We start from the raw sequence: 18,307 nt of genomic DNA on the forward strand, positions 1-18,307 counted from the left end.
GGAAGAGAGAGAGAGAGAGAGAGAAAAAAAATTGTTTACATATGTACAGAATGTTTCCATGGCAACATTTAATGTATGGCAATAGGATCATTGAATGATCAGAGACTGCGGGAACACAGCGAGGAGGGGAGGGGGGAAGTACTTGCACACACACATAAGCAATATGTTACTGTTGAACTCTGGGAACGAAAGCTGGGATTGTTATGATAGGCTAGTGGCAATGGCATAGCTAACACTTGTACCCTTTTTGTTTTGTTCGTTAGTGTATAGGTTTCAATATAGTTGTGACTAATACTCCATACATGAACTTTCTCATTCTTGAACTATGAACTTTAAAGTTAAACAAAATTTAGTTTTGATTTCCTTTAGATATTGATATGTTACCTGTATTATATATCTCTCTACCCTCAAATATGCTTCTCGAATTACCTCACCCTTTTTTTTTATAAAGCTAGATTTAAAAATGGTTTACAAAATTTGACTGGGAATTTGTTGGTTTCTAATGTACAAAACATGCATAATAAGTTGTATGTTGTAAAAACACTGTCTAGAGACAAAAAAAATATTTTCACTCCACGATTTCATCATTCTGAAAGTATTTTATATTATGTTCAATATCAGTGTGTTGAAGGCGAAGTTCAATTAATTAAAAAAAAAAACACTTTTCAAAAAATTCTAAAAGGGTTTAAATAAAAAGGATAAATGTCCCCCCCCCACCCAATGCGATCTATGGAGCAGTTGATATAAAGGTAATCTGTATCTGCGGCCCACGGTTAACGAGGGTGTCATGTGGCCAGCACAACGACCAACCGACTTTACTTTTCCCCAACTAATGTCAGGTACCCATTAGAGCTGGGTGGACTCAGAGGCGCCCCAAAGATTCCGAAATTGAAAATTCCAGGATTCGAACACGGGACCCTCGATTTAGAAGTCAAGCGCTTTACCATTCAACCACTGCTCCTAAAAAGGGTGAATGCCATTTCAAAAACAATTCAGAGATTTCAAGGTTTTGTATGTTTCGGATATTCCTTCAGAATTGAAGTTAACAACATCATATTTCTTTCTAGACTAAACCCCTCGCAGGACGGCGAGTAATGCCAGCGGACAGGGTTTGAACCCGGGACTACCGAGACGACAGTCCAGACCGTCTATCACACTACACAGACAAGCAGCAATTCAAACTCAAAGACTAAAAATTTTGACATTGTTAATTACATGAAACAAAACGAGATCGTCCCATCAGGTTCAAATGTAAACATATTTATAAGAGGTGGCAAAACAAATATTCAAAGAGGCTTCAGATCACATTCTATATATTAGGACTCTGTATAAGAATTGATTAATAATCTTATCTTATTTTTATCATAAAAAAGGGTTCTTAAAAGGTTTCTAAACAATTTGTTATATCAATATCAAAAATACAATAGTAATTGAATCGGGTTAAATATCTATTAAATCAAATTTCCAGAACTTCATGTTAAAAGAAGGTCAAAATAGTTGTTATAATTAATAGACATTAGGAACTCTCACTGAGGGAATACAGTACGATTGAGGATAAGAAACATACAATAACATATAGTGAACAGCAATATTGATATGATTGGATCTCAGAAATGTGTTTTTTTTGCCAATAAAGGACAGCTGCGATAGAGTCCACACGGCTCTTCTCAAGCACAGGTGTCGAGATACAAGTGGCCGTCTCAACACATCTCCAAAACGGCTTCAGATCCCAAAGACAATCAATGCGTCTTGTAAGCGACATTTGTATCCGAGAAATATTGACTTTCAAAGCATGAAACATTCACAATGATATGTACACAGAGCGTGGATAAACACAGTTTCAAAGTTTGTTAAGGTTCATTATTAGTTTGTTTGTACAAACATTGTTCAGTTTGTTTAATTGTTTTAGAAGTCTTTATATACCTCATTACCCTATCCTTCAGGTCGAAAAAATTGGTCGTAAGCTCACAAGAGTTTAAGAGTTTAAACTCCAGTTGAAGCCACGACAGTGCAGTGTGAAAGTGTTCAGATCAAATGCCCGGGAGTGGTTTGGTTTTGTTGTGTTTGAATATTAGTGAATATTATATTCAAAGTGGTCCTAACCTTTCTCAAGTTGCTTTAGACTTGCAGACTATTGTTTTGTTTCCAAATTTTTTTTCACTGCTACTTTACTTATTCATTCGCTTGATTTAGAGTTCAATAATAAAAAAAAATAAAGTTTACTAATATAAGTTCTTACAGAAAAAATTTATTTTTAAAGATACTCCCGAGGTATTGGTAGATGAAACTATTGACAAATCTCAATACGAATATCTCAAAATTTCGATAGCAAGGTCTACTTTTGATCATAACGCATGTATATTGTAGATATTATCTAAACTAAATGACGATTTTAAAGAAATGGCTAAGTTGTTTGGTCATAAAACTATCTGTCGATACTGACCTCTCCTTAGTATTTTGTTTATTTCAGATGCTAACAATTCATTATTGATTTCAACATTTACTCATTTTTTTTCTATGATGTTTTTTGCTTCATCCATCCGTTTGTTAAATTGACAACTGACTTCACAGCAGATTCCAGCAACTAACATTTCTTCATTTCTTCTTTGTGTGCGCGCGTTTCCTTTAATGGAGCGCTGAAAACTTTCAAGCTTTTGGCAGTTATGGTCGCGATATTTTTAATTTCAACTTCCTGGCCTAAAGAATACACTAGCGAACGTTGTATCATGACTTAACATTACATATAAAATATGTGGAGCTCACTATTTATACTTAAAAAAAATATATTTCCTTTAAGTCATGCAGTTTATTGAGTTCAAGAAGACCTATATTTCATTTCGGATTTATTTCACTTTGTCATGTAGGATTGTAGTGATGTTCAACAGACTGATATTAGAGCCCTAAGTAGTCATATCGACACTTCAACTTAGACTAAAATGTCTGAACTAGATTTTTTAAAAATGTGACTGTAATCAAATGCTACTGTAATCCCCGCCTCATGTTTAAATGCCTTTGAATTATACAGAAAAAACTTAAAAGTTAGACTTTGAAAAAACCCAGAAAAGAACGTTGTATTGTTAACTTGTATTCATTCAAGCATTAGCCAAGTTTTATATTTCTTTGTGTTGTTTTGAATAAAGAAGCCGAATTTATGTTTCAAGGTGTGGTTACGTGGCAGTGTTTGGGCATGATCTGACACTTCAGCTACTGCATTGTGGATGTTCACATGTTACAGCGTTTGGTGTGCACTTTTGAGTTTACAGAAAGCTCAGCTCTCGGCTTAAGCTCAGCGGGTCTGAGAGCTTGGAGATGCTGCTGCTGGACTCTTCGTGGGCTGTGAGTGCCGAGGACGACACGGGGTAGGTGGTGTGTGCCGGGGAAGGATAGGGCTGAGGGGCATGTCATACCGCCGCGCTGTTGCCCACTGTGGCGTACTGGCAGGCGGACAGCGTGGGCTGTCGAGACGGCATCGAGGGGTAGAACGGGGAAGAGTGAGCCTTGGCCTTCAACCTCAGCGCCGCGATGCTGTTCGTGCACTGGTCTCTGTTGTAGATGTAAGGCGGGGCTGGTGGCCCGTAAGGGCACGGGGCCCCCGGAGAGTTCATGCTCCCGGGGACGCTGCCCGAGCCCATCATGGACGAGTTGATGCTGCTGATGGGCCCCGGGGAGGAAGAGAAACCTCCGAGGGACTGCGTGGAGACCACAGAAGAGAGGTGGGGGTTCACAGAGCTGTTCATATTCATGTTTAAGCCCCACGGGAAGGTTTTGGAGCTGAGCGGAGACGGCACCTTGGCGGCCCAGTTCTGGTAAGGGTACCCGGTGTACAGGCCGTCATCGAAAGGAGGCTGCATCAAACCGTTGAACTGTGGGCCAAATCCGGTCTTAAATGTTTCCATGTTTCTTTCCCGCTTGCGCCACTTCGCTCGTCTATTTTTAAACCAAACCTGGAAGGAAAACAAAATACGAAATTAATAAATTAATACTAAAAGTTTTTGTTGATTTTAATGTATTTAAATGTTTCATTAATGTTTTAGATCCTTCACAAACAATATATGTCCACATTATTGTAAAGAAAATTTAAATATTTACAAGGTTTAATCTATACATCTAGTTCTAATAGAAGATTAATTCTTTTTTATGTATATAGACTACATTGAAATAAATAATGTTCCGAAGTGCCGAAGATTCACTTAATAGCATATAATAATAACAATGTATAAATTTTCATCTTCGAACCGGATATAACAGAATGAGTTAGCACATGTTCCGAATGCTGATGTCACTAGAAAATGCCGAGCACGTCCTTCAAAGCTGCAATCTTTATCGAGAGGCCCGAACAAAGCACTGGCCCCCAAAACCCTCAATATAGAAGATAAACTATATGCAGAGCTGTCTAATCCAAAACCACATTACGCATTTCATTTCAGATTATTGGCCTCCTTCAGTCGTAGAACGACTATGGTTCATCTCGAACAAGCGAAATGATTGCCTGGGCATTGTCTATGGTCGGAAAGATGTCGCCCACACAGCAGCCCCCCCCCCCTTTTCTCCGCTCAGATATACGGCTGGTTATCTAAACCATCCAACTTAATAGTATGAACACAGAAGAATTGCATATGAGCCTTGAGCTGTCCACAGATATAGCGTATGGTATAGTCCTTTAAATTATTTTAAACTCAAGATATAGAATCCAACAGTCAGTCTCGTCATATCGAGTCTTCGAAAAAAGCCTAGCACTCCTTAAAGGATTACATTTGCAACACCTCTTCCCATTAAATATTCCTCTCTACAAGAAGTCACAAACAAAAGACGGGTATAAAAAAAAAACAACACTGCAAAATATAAGCTCTTCAACAAAAGACGGCTCGATATATCGATTTCTATTTAAAGTTACAACAGAGGGTTATCCCAGGCAGTTAGACTCAGGTTATCCTGCAGGGGAGTTAATTAAATATAACCTTTTGTTTAACTATTGTAGCGACAACAATAAAAGAGTCAGCGACTATTACACACAATAAAAAAAACAAAACAGGATGAGGAATATTGAAAGCATCACACACATGCTCAGACACCTCAGATCAATATAGAAAGACAGGGTCATCTAAACGTGTGTTGTAAACACAAGACCACTAGATTTTACTTACAGGACACTATATGTTAAAGAGACTTATATCATAGAGAAAGTACAATTATGTAAATGCAAATGATGGAATAGTAAACTATACCCAGGGCCGGCCCCAACATTTGCCGGGCCCTATGCGAAACGGATTGCGCGGAGGCCAGTCTGGGTAGGGATAAGACATTCGTCTTTGCAAAAAAATTTTACGAAATGAAAGCTGACAATGCCTTTTAGCTTAATCGTGCTTACGATTGAAGCCCCAAAATTCCATTTTTGTCTACTTTTCAGGAGATTTTATAATTTCAGGAGATTTCCATGAGGCCCTGAAAAATCAAGAAGACGCGGAAACCCTGTAATTATGTATAAGTTATAATGGTTTAATTTAGTAATTTAAGCCTAGAATTAGCGCGAGACCTATAAAAGTTTAGAGCCCACTGCGGTAGCATAGATTGCAGTGGCCTAAGGTTCGTAACATTTAATTTAATATTGGTAGTAAAAAGGGTAAGTAAAACCCCCTATTATACCTTGTAATAGGGCAGATAATGTAAATGGCATCTGTTTCTGTGACCTGCCATTAACCAGGGTGTCTTGTGGCCAGCACAACGACCAACCGCCTTTACTTTTCCCCAACCAATGTCAGAAACCCATTAGACTCAGAGGCGCCCGAAGATCCCGTAATTAAAATCCCAGTCTTCACCAGTATTCGATCCCCGGACCACGGTTCGGAAGCCAAGCGCTTTACCGCACAGCCACCGCGCATTATTGGTTGCATTCTGCAGAAAATAGTTTTCTTTTGACATGTACAGATATTAGGAAAAGAAAGAAAGAAAACTGACTCGGTAGAATTGTTTTTAACCGATGACATATTCCAAAAAAACAAGACCATTCTCAAAACATCGAATCATTCTGTTTAGGTATAGTGTACCCGGAATAAGAAGTGGAGATGGACAGTGTAAGCGATTGGAAGACCACATCAAAGAAGGGTCAGGCCTGTTAGTGAATGAAATTATATCCAAGGCAAAGGACAGAGATGAATGGAGAAAGACGGTTGACAGATCTTGTGTGGTGCCCCAACGGTCAAACACACTAAGGGATAGGTGTAGTCTCAAAAGTGCCACCTCGTCTGCCAACATTAATAAACACGCGCGATTCTTTTCTTTTTGCTAACAGACGACAGGTGACCTTTAGATAAAGGTGAAGGACGCTCCTTAGTACCATTTATTATTTCGTCCACCCAGAATTTGAACCAAAGACGCTACTTGGGTAGGCGTGAGATCTACCACCTCGACACTGTATCCCAGAACATACTAGATACATAAAGACCAAGACTTTGTTTTCAATGAGCAGTATGAAAATACTGACACAAGAACAACGTAAAGACAATTTTATCTGTTGCATAAATTGACGTCAAGGTGTCACTAAAACTCACACTCTGAGAACCGTTGTCCGAGTTTCCAATTTTGTCTTCTCCCCAATTCTATTATTGACAGCGTGGTGAAGCTCTGACCAGGCCCTAACAGGACTCATTTAGATGGAGCAGAGATAGGGAAACATGGTCATACAGAGGCGCCCCTTCCCTCGAAACCTCACTCACTCCAACGCTCTAAACGGCGCCCTCCAACGCCCTAAAAGACACCCTCTCATTTATCAACAATCTCATATACCTAAGGTATCAAACCTAATTTCGCTCCTGTCATGATAGCTGTGATTTGGATGTTCAAAAGAGTTGATTAGACAAGTTCGAAACATGTTTTTTGTTTTGTAGGTTTTTTAGTCAGAGGTTTTAGTTTTTAATATTTTGAAAATCAGTGTAAGTGGAAGAGTGGGGAAGAGGGTGGGTGGGAGAGAGAGAAGGGAGGGGAGGGGGGAGTATCTGTTTTCTGAGCTCCGAATCTCCATCAATCTCGCAGGCTCGTGTCTGTGGGGGATGCGCTTCGGTGAGCACCGCGAGGTCGGGTGAGGTCCCTTCGGAGTCAGGTTGTTTTTTAATGATTTAAAGATGACCTCAATATGTTGAGTTAGAAATCTTGATTCCTCCATGTGTGGGCGACTCAGAAGAGAGAGACAGAGAGAGAGAGGGAGAGAGAGAGAAAGAGGAAATAAAAATTTTGTTTGGAAGGAGTGATGATAAGGTCTTTAAATGGAAGAGAGTATATCATAAGAGACGGGTAGAGGCTAGTATTGATATAAATGTATAAATAAAATCTATCGTCTGCGTGTCAGCCTCGGTGTTTGCTAAAACTAAACTGGGTGCACTGCAATCTCAATTAGATCAACACCAGCCTCCGTCATCCACACGATGGATCTCAATCTGTAGTGGCTCTATGCTAAAATGGATCCCAGCGTCCCTTTAGTACAGAATGCGATATAAACGGCAGTGATGATTGCAAAGCTTATATCAACTCACTCTGTCAGCATGTCAGGTGCGAGAACTGTACATAACTCATTTCCCATACTCGGATCAAGTGGAAACTTTGCGCAGTTGTCTTCTTATTAGTTTTTAACAATTAATTTTATTTTCATGTAATACAGAAAAAGGGAGATAAATATAGTATTGGCAGATTTGGTAGGAAAAGTGTGGTTATTTTCCTTATGTAAGCTTTGCCTTTAAAAAAAAAGGTATGTTTTAAATACATATATTTCGACAAATCCATAAATAGCAAAGTGTTCTTGGTGTATCCGCTGTGAAAACTTGAAGAAATGTCCACAAGCTAGACTTTTTTTTTTAAAAGGTCGATGATAATTTTTTTTATGAACTCTTTAGCATTGCGAAATTAAATTATGCAAGCTCTTCTATTTTTAGCTTTATTTCATTGGCAACAGTGACGTTTATCTAAGTGTCCTTGACATTGCTTAGCTAATCGTGAAGATATCCAATATTCTTAAACTTCAAACGCAAGAGAACAGAATTGAAGGCAATGAAAGAAATACGATTTTTTCAACCAAATGTTCCATGTCTCAAATAGATATAAACCGGAAGCAGGGAGCCCCTTTGTTTTGTGGTCATCATAAATTTACAACACAGTGATCCCTCTTTGTTGACGTTTCCATTTATTTTTTTTTATCCTCTTATAGGATAGGTTATACAAAGAAGGCAAGCGATATGGAGAGATACGGAGGACACGTGAGATAATCTGAAGAGTTTCGTAAGAACATAAAAGAAGAGGATTTTGGGAACGGCTTTGAAATAAAATATTTTTTGCACCAGAAACATCAGAATAGCGAACTATTTATAATCATCCGACAGTGATGCACATTTCCAAATGAGTTGATTTTTTAAGCCAAAATTTGAGTTGTGCTTTGTTCAATTTTTCTCAACTGGTCTAGAAAGTTAAAACTTTATTAATTAGTAGAAAGAGATATAAATGTACGATTTAATAATATAACCTTGCAGCTCCATTTTATCTTTTAATTTTTTTTTTAAACTTCATTAAAAATCATATTTATAATCATTTCATGATGATAATAATAATAATAATAATAATCTTTATAGTGCCAACATACCATTACATTTTGCGGTTGTAAAATCCGTAATTATATTTCTTCATCTAATTATTTTTTATGGATATTATTGGGTGGAGGTTGCAATACATTTTTATTTCCCCTCTATAAATATTGATCCTATCAGTGTCAGCGCATGACTATAGAGTTTTCAATAATAATAATAGTAATCTTAATAAAATAATAATAATTATTATTATTATAAGTCTAGTAATAACACTATTTTTCTTCAAAATATATAGATGTGTATATAGAAGTAGAGCTAGTAATAAGTAATGGTAATTGTGTCAAAGTTCAAATAATAATTTGCAACTATACAGTTGATAAGATCCTGAATTATATATATATATATATATATATATTATATTGGGTGGAGATGGCAATACATCCTATTTCCCTTTTATGAAAATTGATCTTATTAGTGTCAGTGCATGACTATGAATTTATGTTTTGAATAATAATAATAATAGTCTAATAGTAATGTTAATAATAATTAATAATATTAATTTTTATTATTGTTTTTAGTCTAGTAATAACGAAATGTTTCTTAAAAACTAGATAGATGTATAAATAGAAGCAGTGCTAATAACAAATAAAAGATACATTTGAAATATTGAAAACTTGTGTTGAGAAGAGGAAAACTACTGACAGAGCTCAGAGGCCAAAGTGTTTATTTACAGTTAGAAGGGAAATCTACTCATTTCCCTTGATAGTTTAATTATGATTGTTACATTAATCTATACTAAACCGTTGTGCTTTCCATAATATTATAGCCTATCCTACCCAATCTATACGGTTTATTCTTAGGGGGGCCCCGCGATAAGGAGAATCTTTTGTCACTGGCAGCCCATCGTACAAAAATTGATATGGCACTCACCCAGGGCCCCTCTAAGGGCCGCCTTTGCAGAATGAATGTCTGTACCCAATCTATTTCATCTATTTATTGGTTGGTTTAAGTGCACTTTTTGTACCGGATAATGGTTCTATTTATGGTTTTAAACATTTGCTTGTCCATTAGCGACGCCCACGTAATAGAAGAATGAGTCCGTACTGACTTTTATCTATCATAGTCCATTGCTAATGGCTAGTCTATGCTCAACAAAGCATCTATCACAGCCTCAAAAGCTACGGTCTGCGGGCTTTTTCAGTGCACTGGACCAAAGTTTGGAACTCACTTTCCATTGATCTCAGACCGACAACTTGCTACACTACCTTCAAGAAGAACATTAAGACCTACATGTTTAAAACTTTTTTAGATTAGTTTGTCATTTTAGCTCTCGTGTTTGTGTTTGTAATGTTATTACAGCGCCTTGAGCCTACATTTTGTTTGTTAACAGCGCTTTATAAATGAAATTATTATTATTGCTGGAATCTAGTCCAATCTCTGTTATGTATCTATCATTGCCTATTACTAATGCCTAGCCTAAATCTGTGTAATGGGTATCTGCCATTGCCTATTGCTAAAGGGTAGATGTCCGCTGTGTTTCTCCTACAGACAATCTACCACGGGTTGGTCCCATCTGTGTGTATGAGGCAAGGACTGTGTGTATTTAAGGTATCGCCTACCCGGAAGATACACAATCAGAGCGGACATGTTTAGAGAGGCCAATAGGTCCTAGGTATACAGTTTTGTTTGCTCTTAACGGAAGGCTAGGTCAGGACTTGGAACTAGCCACCGAATACATTTTGTTTTTGAAAGAACCAGTTCACGAAGGCTAAATGAAAGATTGATTTCAAATGATCTTTCTGCCATCTCCCCTTAATTAACGATATCTGTTGTTTTGTTCCTTCTATTATTATTTAATTTTGATAAAAATTAATATTCAACAACATAGAACTGTAAATATAATTTTAAAATATGTTTTCTTAAATTTAGTTTTCAAGGTATATATATATATATTTAAGTATTGAAGTGAAATATATGGCTTGCAATGAATAGAAACCAAATAACAATATAATGTTTTTAGAACATTTTGAACTAATCGTCCTGGTGCTACCATATATATATATATATATATATATATATATATATATATATATATATATATATATATATATATTCATAATTTAAGTCATACTGTATATAATATCCCTATATTTTAAGATAAGAAAGTTGAAAAAGTTAATAATTTACAACAATTCAAGAAATGGATAATTCGAAATGTTGATCATTCAAAAATGTTAATAAATTTCTAAAGTTGATAATTTAGCATATTGATATTCCAGAACAGACTAAAAAAAAAATAATAGAATTTAGAAGATCAAAATGTAATTCATGTCTCATTTTGTTCCTTATAACTGAACTGCATTCGACTGTTCTTTTTCATTATGACTTACGTCTGGGATAATACGCGCTATTATCTTACATTCTACCAAACTTACTAATTGGAAACGTTTCAGTCTAACAGACTCTCTTAGCAAACTAATAACTCTTCTTTATAGCTAACCATAGAGCCCAGATTTCTGGTCTGACAGAATCAAGGCATTACCATGAGACAGTGTATGCTAATTGGCGGCTTAACGGAGTACGGACAGTGGGCGGTACATCGATATCTTTTATTAATGCTATAAATATGTATTACTTCCCCGTTTGGGTCTCTTTTTTAGGTCTCAATGAAGTGAATCGTGGACTAGTCACCGGACTCTGCTCATGTCTATACAGTGCGGGGGGGGGGGGGCGGGGCGGGGGGTTTCACTAGTCCCAGAACTCTGGTCAGACTTCAAGAACACCATACGACACTCCGCGCGCAATCTACACACCATTTGCATCTTGTTCGGGGTTCCAGATATCACTAAAATATAATAAATTACGTTTAATAGGAATTTCATGGAAAGTTAAAGTAAAATACTCCCTTTAGACCTTGCGATCTATAGGGCTGATGATGTAAAGGTCATCTGTGACCCACGGTTAACTAGGGTGTCATGTGGCCAGTACAACGGCTAACCACCGTTACTTTTCCCCAACTAATGTCAGTTACCCATTAGAGCTGGGTGGGATTATAAGCGCCCAAAAATTGCCGAAATTTTTAAAAAAATCCTAGTCTTCACCAGGATTCGAACCCGGGATCCCACGGCTCGGAAGCCAAGCGATCTACCACTCAGCTACCGCGCCTATTAATATTAACATGTGGAACTAAAATGTCTTGTCCTTGAAGTACATGGCCTATCTCTCAGCAATATTGCTGCATTTCATTGACTAGCTGAAAGCTGAAAACATTGAAAGCTGGTCTTGTTGGTAGCCTAGGCTACCTGTAAATCTGATATAATTCTTAAGTTCACATTTATAAAGCTGCCATTTATAAGATTTTTCTCCTAAGATATGGCATGCTTTTAGACATAAGTATTATGAATAATAAATGGATTAAAAAAAAAAAGAAAAGGAAATTGTGTACGGGGCTCCACAAAAATCCTGCCAAGGGCCTCCATTTACCCATAACCGGCCCTGCCTGAATTGTGCTAAAAATATGTGCATCAGTTAATTTAATTTTGGTTATCCAAACGTGAATAGTTATGTTTATGAAATTGAAAGTATGAACTTGTGTTTTTAAAAACTAAGTATGCACATACCTATAAACCATTATTTTGAACAAGATCTAAAAGTTAGTTTCATGTTAATTAGCAACTATTTCATTCACATGATTGAAAGCACAAACAGTAAAGTGTGAGAACTTCTGACTCACAGTGGTATTCAATAAGTTAGCGTACAGCTCAAGCTCTTTTTGTTGTCATTTTATTGTTTACATATTTAGGGCGCAGTTGTCAGACTCGAAAGTGCCTCATCCAGTAGACTCGAACCCAGGTTATACGAAAGACGAGCCCAACCACTGTCATTCCAATCGTAGAATCGATTTGAGGACTCCACCAAATGGTCGACCAATGCAAACACAACGTTGTCAACAGTGAAGGTACACCGGGGCTAGTCCCCTTATGGTGTTGACCCTAGGTTTACACCCAGTTAGTTTTACCACGGATTCAAATCTGATGGAATTTATCTACAGACCTACAGATCTCGTCCCTACCCGCCCCGTTCCTGTGTGTAAATAATCTATTTTCGTACACTGTAAAGTATAGACCATCTCTGGTCGGAATGTTTCCTCTATCTCTTTCAGAAGAGCTGGCTTGTCGTCTGCAAAAGATAGACGGTGAGAGTCCAGGGAAAGTCAAAACAAAGGTGGCGACTGTTTCTGGATTAATAGAATAATCCTAGACTGCTCGCCAAATAATTGGGCAGTTGAGACAACTACTTTCCAAGAATTCAAAGATGCAATATTTAATTTCAGATGTTTTCTCAATAAAATTTAGGTAGTATTTTCCTTAGTGATAAATTAGCTCACCAGATGGCGTAGTTTCAATATCAAAAGTAATACAGCCTATATTTTCTTTTGTACTCCTCGGGCCTACAGTACGTTTGTTACAAAGCTTATAAAAACTCATTCCGTCTGTCTGTCTGTCCCGAAGGATTCTTTTACACGTTTTTTTTCCTCCCACTTCCCATTCTCGGATCAAGTTAAAACTTTGCACGATTATTCATTGTTGATGACAACACATGAGTCATTCAAATTGTCAACCATTTAATCAGTGATAATAAATTAATAAATTTAGTTGAATATTATTCTTCTTCTATCAAGCTTTTTGCTGCTGAGCTGTCAGCTCTTTTGCAGACTTTGCCAAGGAAAAATAGTGTGCTGTTTTCTTCAGTTCTTGAATATAGAAAATGAGTGGTAACTCTTGTTGTTTTAAGAGATATGACAGTAATTGTACTATTCTTTCTTTCATATGAGCTTTTTTATATTTTTAAAGTAATTTTTATATTTTGCTTGTTTAATTATGTAAATCAAAACGCAGTATAACTCACCCTAACTCTAGCTTCTGTTAAGTTAGTCCAGGCGGAGATTTCCTCACGGGTGGCCATATCCGGGTAACGATTCCTGGCAAAGGTGGCCTCTAGCTCCTGGAGCTGTTGGCTGGTAAAGTGAGTCCTCTGACGCCTCTGCCTTTTCTTCTTTTTGTCGTCATCGCCTCCATCGTCCGACTTGTTTTTGGAGGCGTCGTTGGAATCTGCGAATAGAGGAAAAACCAGTTCAATCTTTATTATTATTATAGCTTTTATAAAGTGCTACTTTCATGCTTATAGCATGCTCAGAGCGCTTTGGTCCAATCTCATTTGTGGACCAGTGGGGGTATCTAGGAGTAAACGCAAGGTGTCGAACCTAGAACCCCCTTCTATGTAGCCAAGCCAAGTTCAAGCGCATTTAGCCTCTCGACCACGCTTCCCACAGTAACATTTATTTAAAATTGATATCTAATGAGGTTTACATCTAAATGTCTTCTATTGCATTTGACGTTATGTTCAGTGATTCAACCATGACATGTAGGAAGAGCACTTTGAAGTTTTTGTTGTTTTTCTAATTGTTCATACACTCCTCAATGTTAATAAGTGAACTTAAATGTCAGATTAATCCAATGAATGGATATATTCATCGTGTTGAGATAACATTCTAGAAGGCAGGAGAGCCGTCTCTCGCCTACGTTTAAGATATACTAATGTATGCAAACCCAACATAGAGCTCTTCAAAATCGACACTAACAGTTGGGAAAAAAAAAGTGGCACTGGATAGATCCACATGGAGAGCGAGGGTTAAGGAAGGGTCCTAGACTGAAGATGCCATGGATACCAAAAATGGTAAGAAGGGTGGACAGCGCCTGGTTGATTGATTGATTGATTGTTGATTTGAGGCACATCGGCACAATTTAGGCCATGACGTGCCTGCAGTCCCTTAAGGACTACTCTCTCTCTAAACAACAAGGGCCAGATTCTATACAGTCATATAATTAAAATTAAAATTAAGGTCTATTCACAGTCAGCGCCTGGTGATTTCAGATGCCCAACCTGTGACCGCAGCTGTGTATCAAAGATCGGCTTCTTTAGTCACATGAGACGTTGCAAAGGGAAAGCGTTACTCCTCGAGGCGTAAAATTGCCACAGAAGTTGCAAAAGGAAAATATTGTCCGTCGACGCATATAAATGCCACAGAAGTTGCAAATTGTTAAGTATAATTAAGACGCGTAATTCTAAACCATGTTTAAAGCACCAAATTAGTACATCGATCTGATTAGCATGTATTTGGCTCTAATAATAGTTAATACTAAATATTTTGGTTTTAAAATATTAAACATTAGTTAGATTTGGCCTACACCCAACTTTTTAAATACTAAGCTTTGGCTTCAAAGACTTTTCCATTATCAATAATAAGCATTGCCACTCAATTGATTTCAGAGTTAAATTGGACTTTTACGGTCACGTGACTTTCATCTTGTTATGAAATATCAAGCGTCTTCTATGCTATTATGTTAATTAAAAAAATATGTTTTTATTGGGTTTTTTTACAAGAACAAAAAAGTTTTCGAAGAAATTTGTACCTAAAAAATGAAGGATAATGTCATCAAGACAGACAAGGGACATAATCTTACAAGGGACATAATCTTACAAGGGACATAATCTTACAAGGGACATAAGGGGGGAAGGCAGGTTCATGCTTTGGAAATGTTTTTAAATAGACGCCCATGAATGCCGTCAAGTTTGCGATCCTCCCCCCCCCCCCTTTTTCCAACCACTATTGTTTTCCACAGCTTCCAGTAACATTTTAAAACATACTTCTGAAAAAAAGACACTTTTATGTTAGCCAAACCAATTCAAGGGATGCAACCGCGATCCGCGCAAAACAAGGGGACATTATTCGAAAGTCAATATAATACATGAATACACCTTTTTTTTTCTTCTTTTCTAATATTTTTCTCGGCATTTGTTACTTGGGTCGGTGATCAAGAGGAGGAACACAAGGACTGCTCAAGGAGGGCGGGGGGGGGGGGGTGCTGGCCAAAGAAGATCACACAGGCGTCGCTGTCGTCGCTAGCATCATGTCGCCTACATCGGTGACGCCGGCGATGCAATCGTTTCGCAAGTCCATGTGGAAGGCGAGATTATTCTTCAGAGATTAAACAGAGGCTCGCCTCCACTTTTCATACGTACAGCTCGCCGTAATCTAGACACAAGGGACACAATTAAACAATGTCTAAAAAAAAACTCGGAGGAACAGAATACAACATTAATCAAAGGCTCGTAGAGCAAGCGGTTCAGTCGAGTGATCAATTGCCAACAATAGATGTAGATGTCGCATTTACGAAATTTAGTTAAATACGTGATGAGTTATAAATTGAGTAAAATAGTACGTTTGAATGTGTGTCATTTCTCTAAATTGTAAACCTGTTTTATAACGAATGAGTCTAATATATAAGTGGGAAAAAAAAGTACACTGTACTTAGATGGAATTTATACAAATTCAAATTATAAATTAACAATGACTATAAAATAAATGAAAGCTTCCGGTCAGAAATAATTTAAAAGGGAAAAATAGAGATATAAATTTTAACTTAAAGAGAAAAATACAAAATATTAAATATAACAAAAAAAAACAACAGACAGACGGACAGATAGTATTTCTCGCTTATCACAAAGGCGAGAAGTCGAAGCGCGAAAAGCGACTTCCAAGTGAGAGAACGCTCATTCAAAGAAACACACGTGGTCAGGTCCAAGATCTTAATGAGATCAGAATGCACATGTATTGAAAAATACGTATTGAGAGGCTTCACAGTTAGTCACGTGTTATTACAATCAACGAGGCAAATGCTGACAAGAAAAACAGAAGTGTGGCATTCATTCTACCAAAGCCCAGCGGAAGGAGGGGGCAAGATTAAAATTGGAATCATCTCATGAAGACTAGCAGAAATTTACAAGTTTAGTGATGAGAAACCCGAACCCGCACTCATTTCCATTGGCTAGATGTAAAACAAAGTAAATAACAGCATATTGCTTATGGGGCATGCATAAATCAAAAGACGCAAACGAGGGCCAATTGGGCATACAATGCCCTTAACGCCACTGAGAGTCAAAATGATTTAGTCAAGTCATGAGTCACGTAAAACATAATTTTGTTATGGTAGATTAAGACGTTGTGGTTTTTTTTTTTGCATAACATAACATTCTAAAACGATCCCGAAAAAAACAACACACCAATAGGATACGAACTTAAAATCTTGAATTTAATTTATTACTGAGACATCACGCCTACCACCGCTCAGCTGTAACACCTCTCACCCACAATGTCAAGGGCACATGCCATGTACACTAGCTATGATTCTTATATTACTCACAGCTTGCCCTATTTATCTCTATTATACTCACGTTCACACCCGTTGGCTTCATCCTGACCCACGGGGGGGGGGGGGGGGGGTGTCGCTCATCTTTCTAGTGAAACCCAAATGCCTCAATATTAAATGGCCCTCACCTCACCTGGAGTGCTCATAATATTTCATATCCCACTACCCCCTCTCCTTTTAAGTCAACATGCACAGCCTGGACACACGCAATGAGGTAACCCCCGACACGATTCGCACCCCCCTCCCTATGCTATAACCACGTTGAGTCTCACTAACCAGTCAAAAGACGCCACTGTTAGGCTCACGCCCAGAAACCACCTCGGTCAACCTTTTATATGGTTTGACGGTAAGCTATATGTGTCAGATGTGTCAGGTGTAGTGGATATGAAACTATAGCTCATTGTCCAACGTCTACTATCCTGACAATAGACATCTTTTCTCATCCTTTTTGCGTTACGTGTTCATGGGCAAATAAAAAAAAATAGTCCCTACATGACCTAAATGGGGATTTTCACGATAAACTTAAGGTCAAGGACACTAAATTGACCTTAACATTGATAATTAAAGAACGAGAAACAAATGAGATGCAGACGGAAAAACATTGAAAATGTGATTATTAGCTTATCACTCAACAGTGTCTTCATTCTGTACACAGGTTACGCCAAAAAGCTATTTATACATTTTTCCTTCATATATCAAGATTTCTGATATGAATTTACTATCACCCTGATTTTATAGTGTTAAAAAATCTGTTGTTTTTTTTTATCTATGCTCTGCATATTTGTGAATTTATGAATTGTAAGTCCTTACTGCTTGCCCTAGAGTCTAGACTGTTCACGTTATGCTCCTGGTTCGAACCCCCCTCTCGATGCCATACTTTGTCATTTTTCAGCCGGTTAGGCGAAGGACATTATCATGTTTATATACGAACACATTCCAAAGCATTTTAATCAGGAATAAAATTCAGATCTCGATAAAGTTTTAGATGTTCTGCACATCAATATTTTAAATTAGATCAATTAAAACATGGGGGAGATGAGGGGGGGGGGGTTTGACATTGCCTTGTCCACACACTCTTCTGTTACATGATGGCTACATCATTAGTTGAGCACCTTACACGATTCACGGCTCCCCCGTGCATTTCCTTGTTAAAATACGAAGTGTAATGTAAGGACGGAGCAAGAGTCACCTAGCCCTAATACACCAGGGCGTCACTGCTTTGGGACCCCCTACTCTCATAAATTTCACCCTAAATGTCCAGACACATCCAAGAAAGTGCCACTACCCATTAGAATGAATGAAAAAAAATCTCATTTTTCAAATATATATATATATATATATATATATAGTAACTACAGTGGGGAAGACACAGAACAGCAGAACAGACGACACACTGTCTGACAGTCTGACAGACACACTGGCGGCACACGTGACTTCAAAAGCTCGTGCACAAAATAAAAAAAAAAAAAA

The 18,307-nt window shown here is 37.6% G+C and overlaps 1 protein-coding gene across 1 annotated transcript in view; it reads right to left on the minus strand.

Annotated features, from left to right (window-relative positions):
* Positions 1 to 244: 244 nt before the first annotated feature.
* LOC106053413 (pituitary homeobox 2) overlaps positions 245 to 18,307 on the minus strand; it is a 50,892-nt gene continuing 32,829 nt past the window's right edge. Inside the window, exons 3-4 of the mRNA XM_013208959.2 lie at positions 13,476 to 13,678; positions 245 to 3,944 (exon numbers count right to left, since the gene is read on the minus strand). Of these exons, the coding sequence (XP_013064413.1) occupies positions 3,402 to 3,944; positions 13,476 to 13,678 (746 nt within the window). The 3' untranslated portion in view covers positions 245 to 3,401. The remainder of the gene's footprint in view (positions 3,945 to 13,475; positions 13,679 to 18,307) is intronic.

Source organism: Biomphalaria glabrata, chromosome 2 (genome assembly GCF_947242115.1).
Source record: "Biomphalaria glabrata chromosome 2, xgBioGlab47.1, whole genome shotgun sequence".
In the NCBI taxonomy this organism is placed as follows: Eukaryota; Metazoa; Mollusca; class Gastropoda; family Planorbidae; genus Biomphalaria; species Biomphalaria glabrata.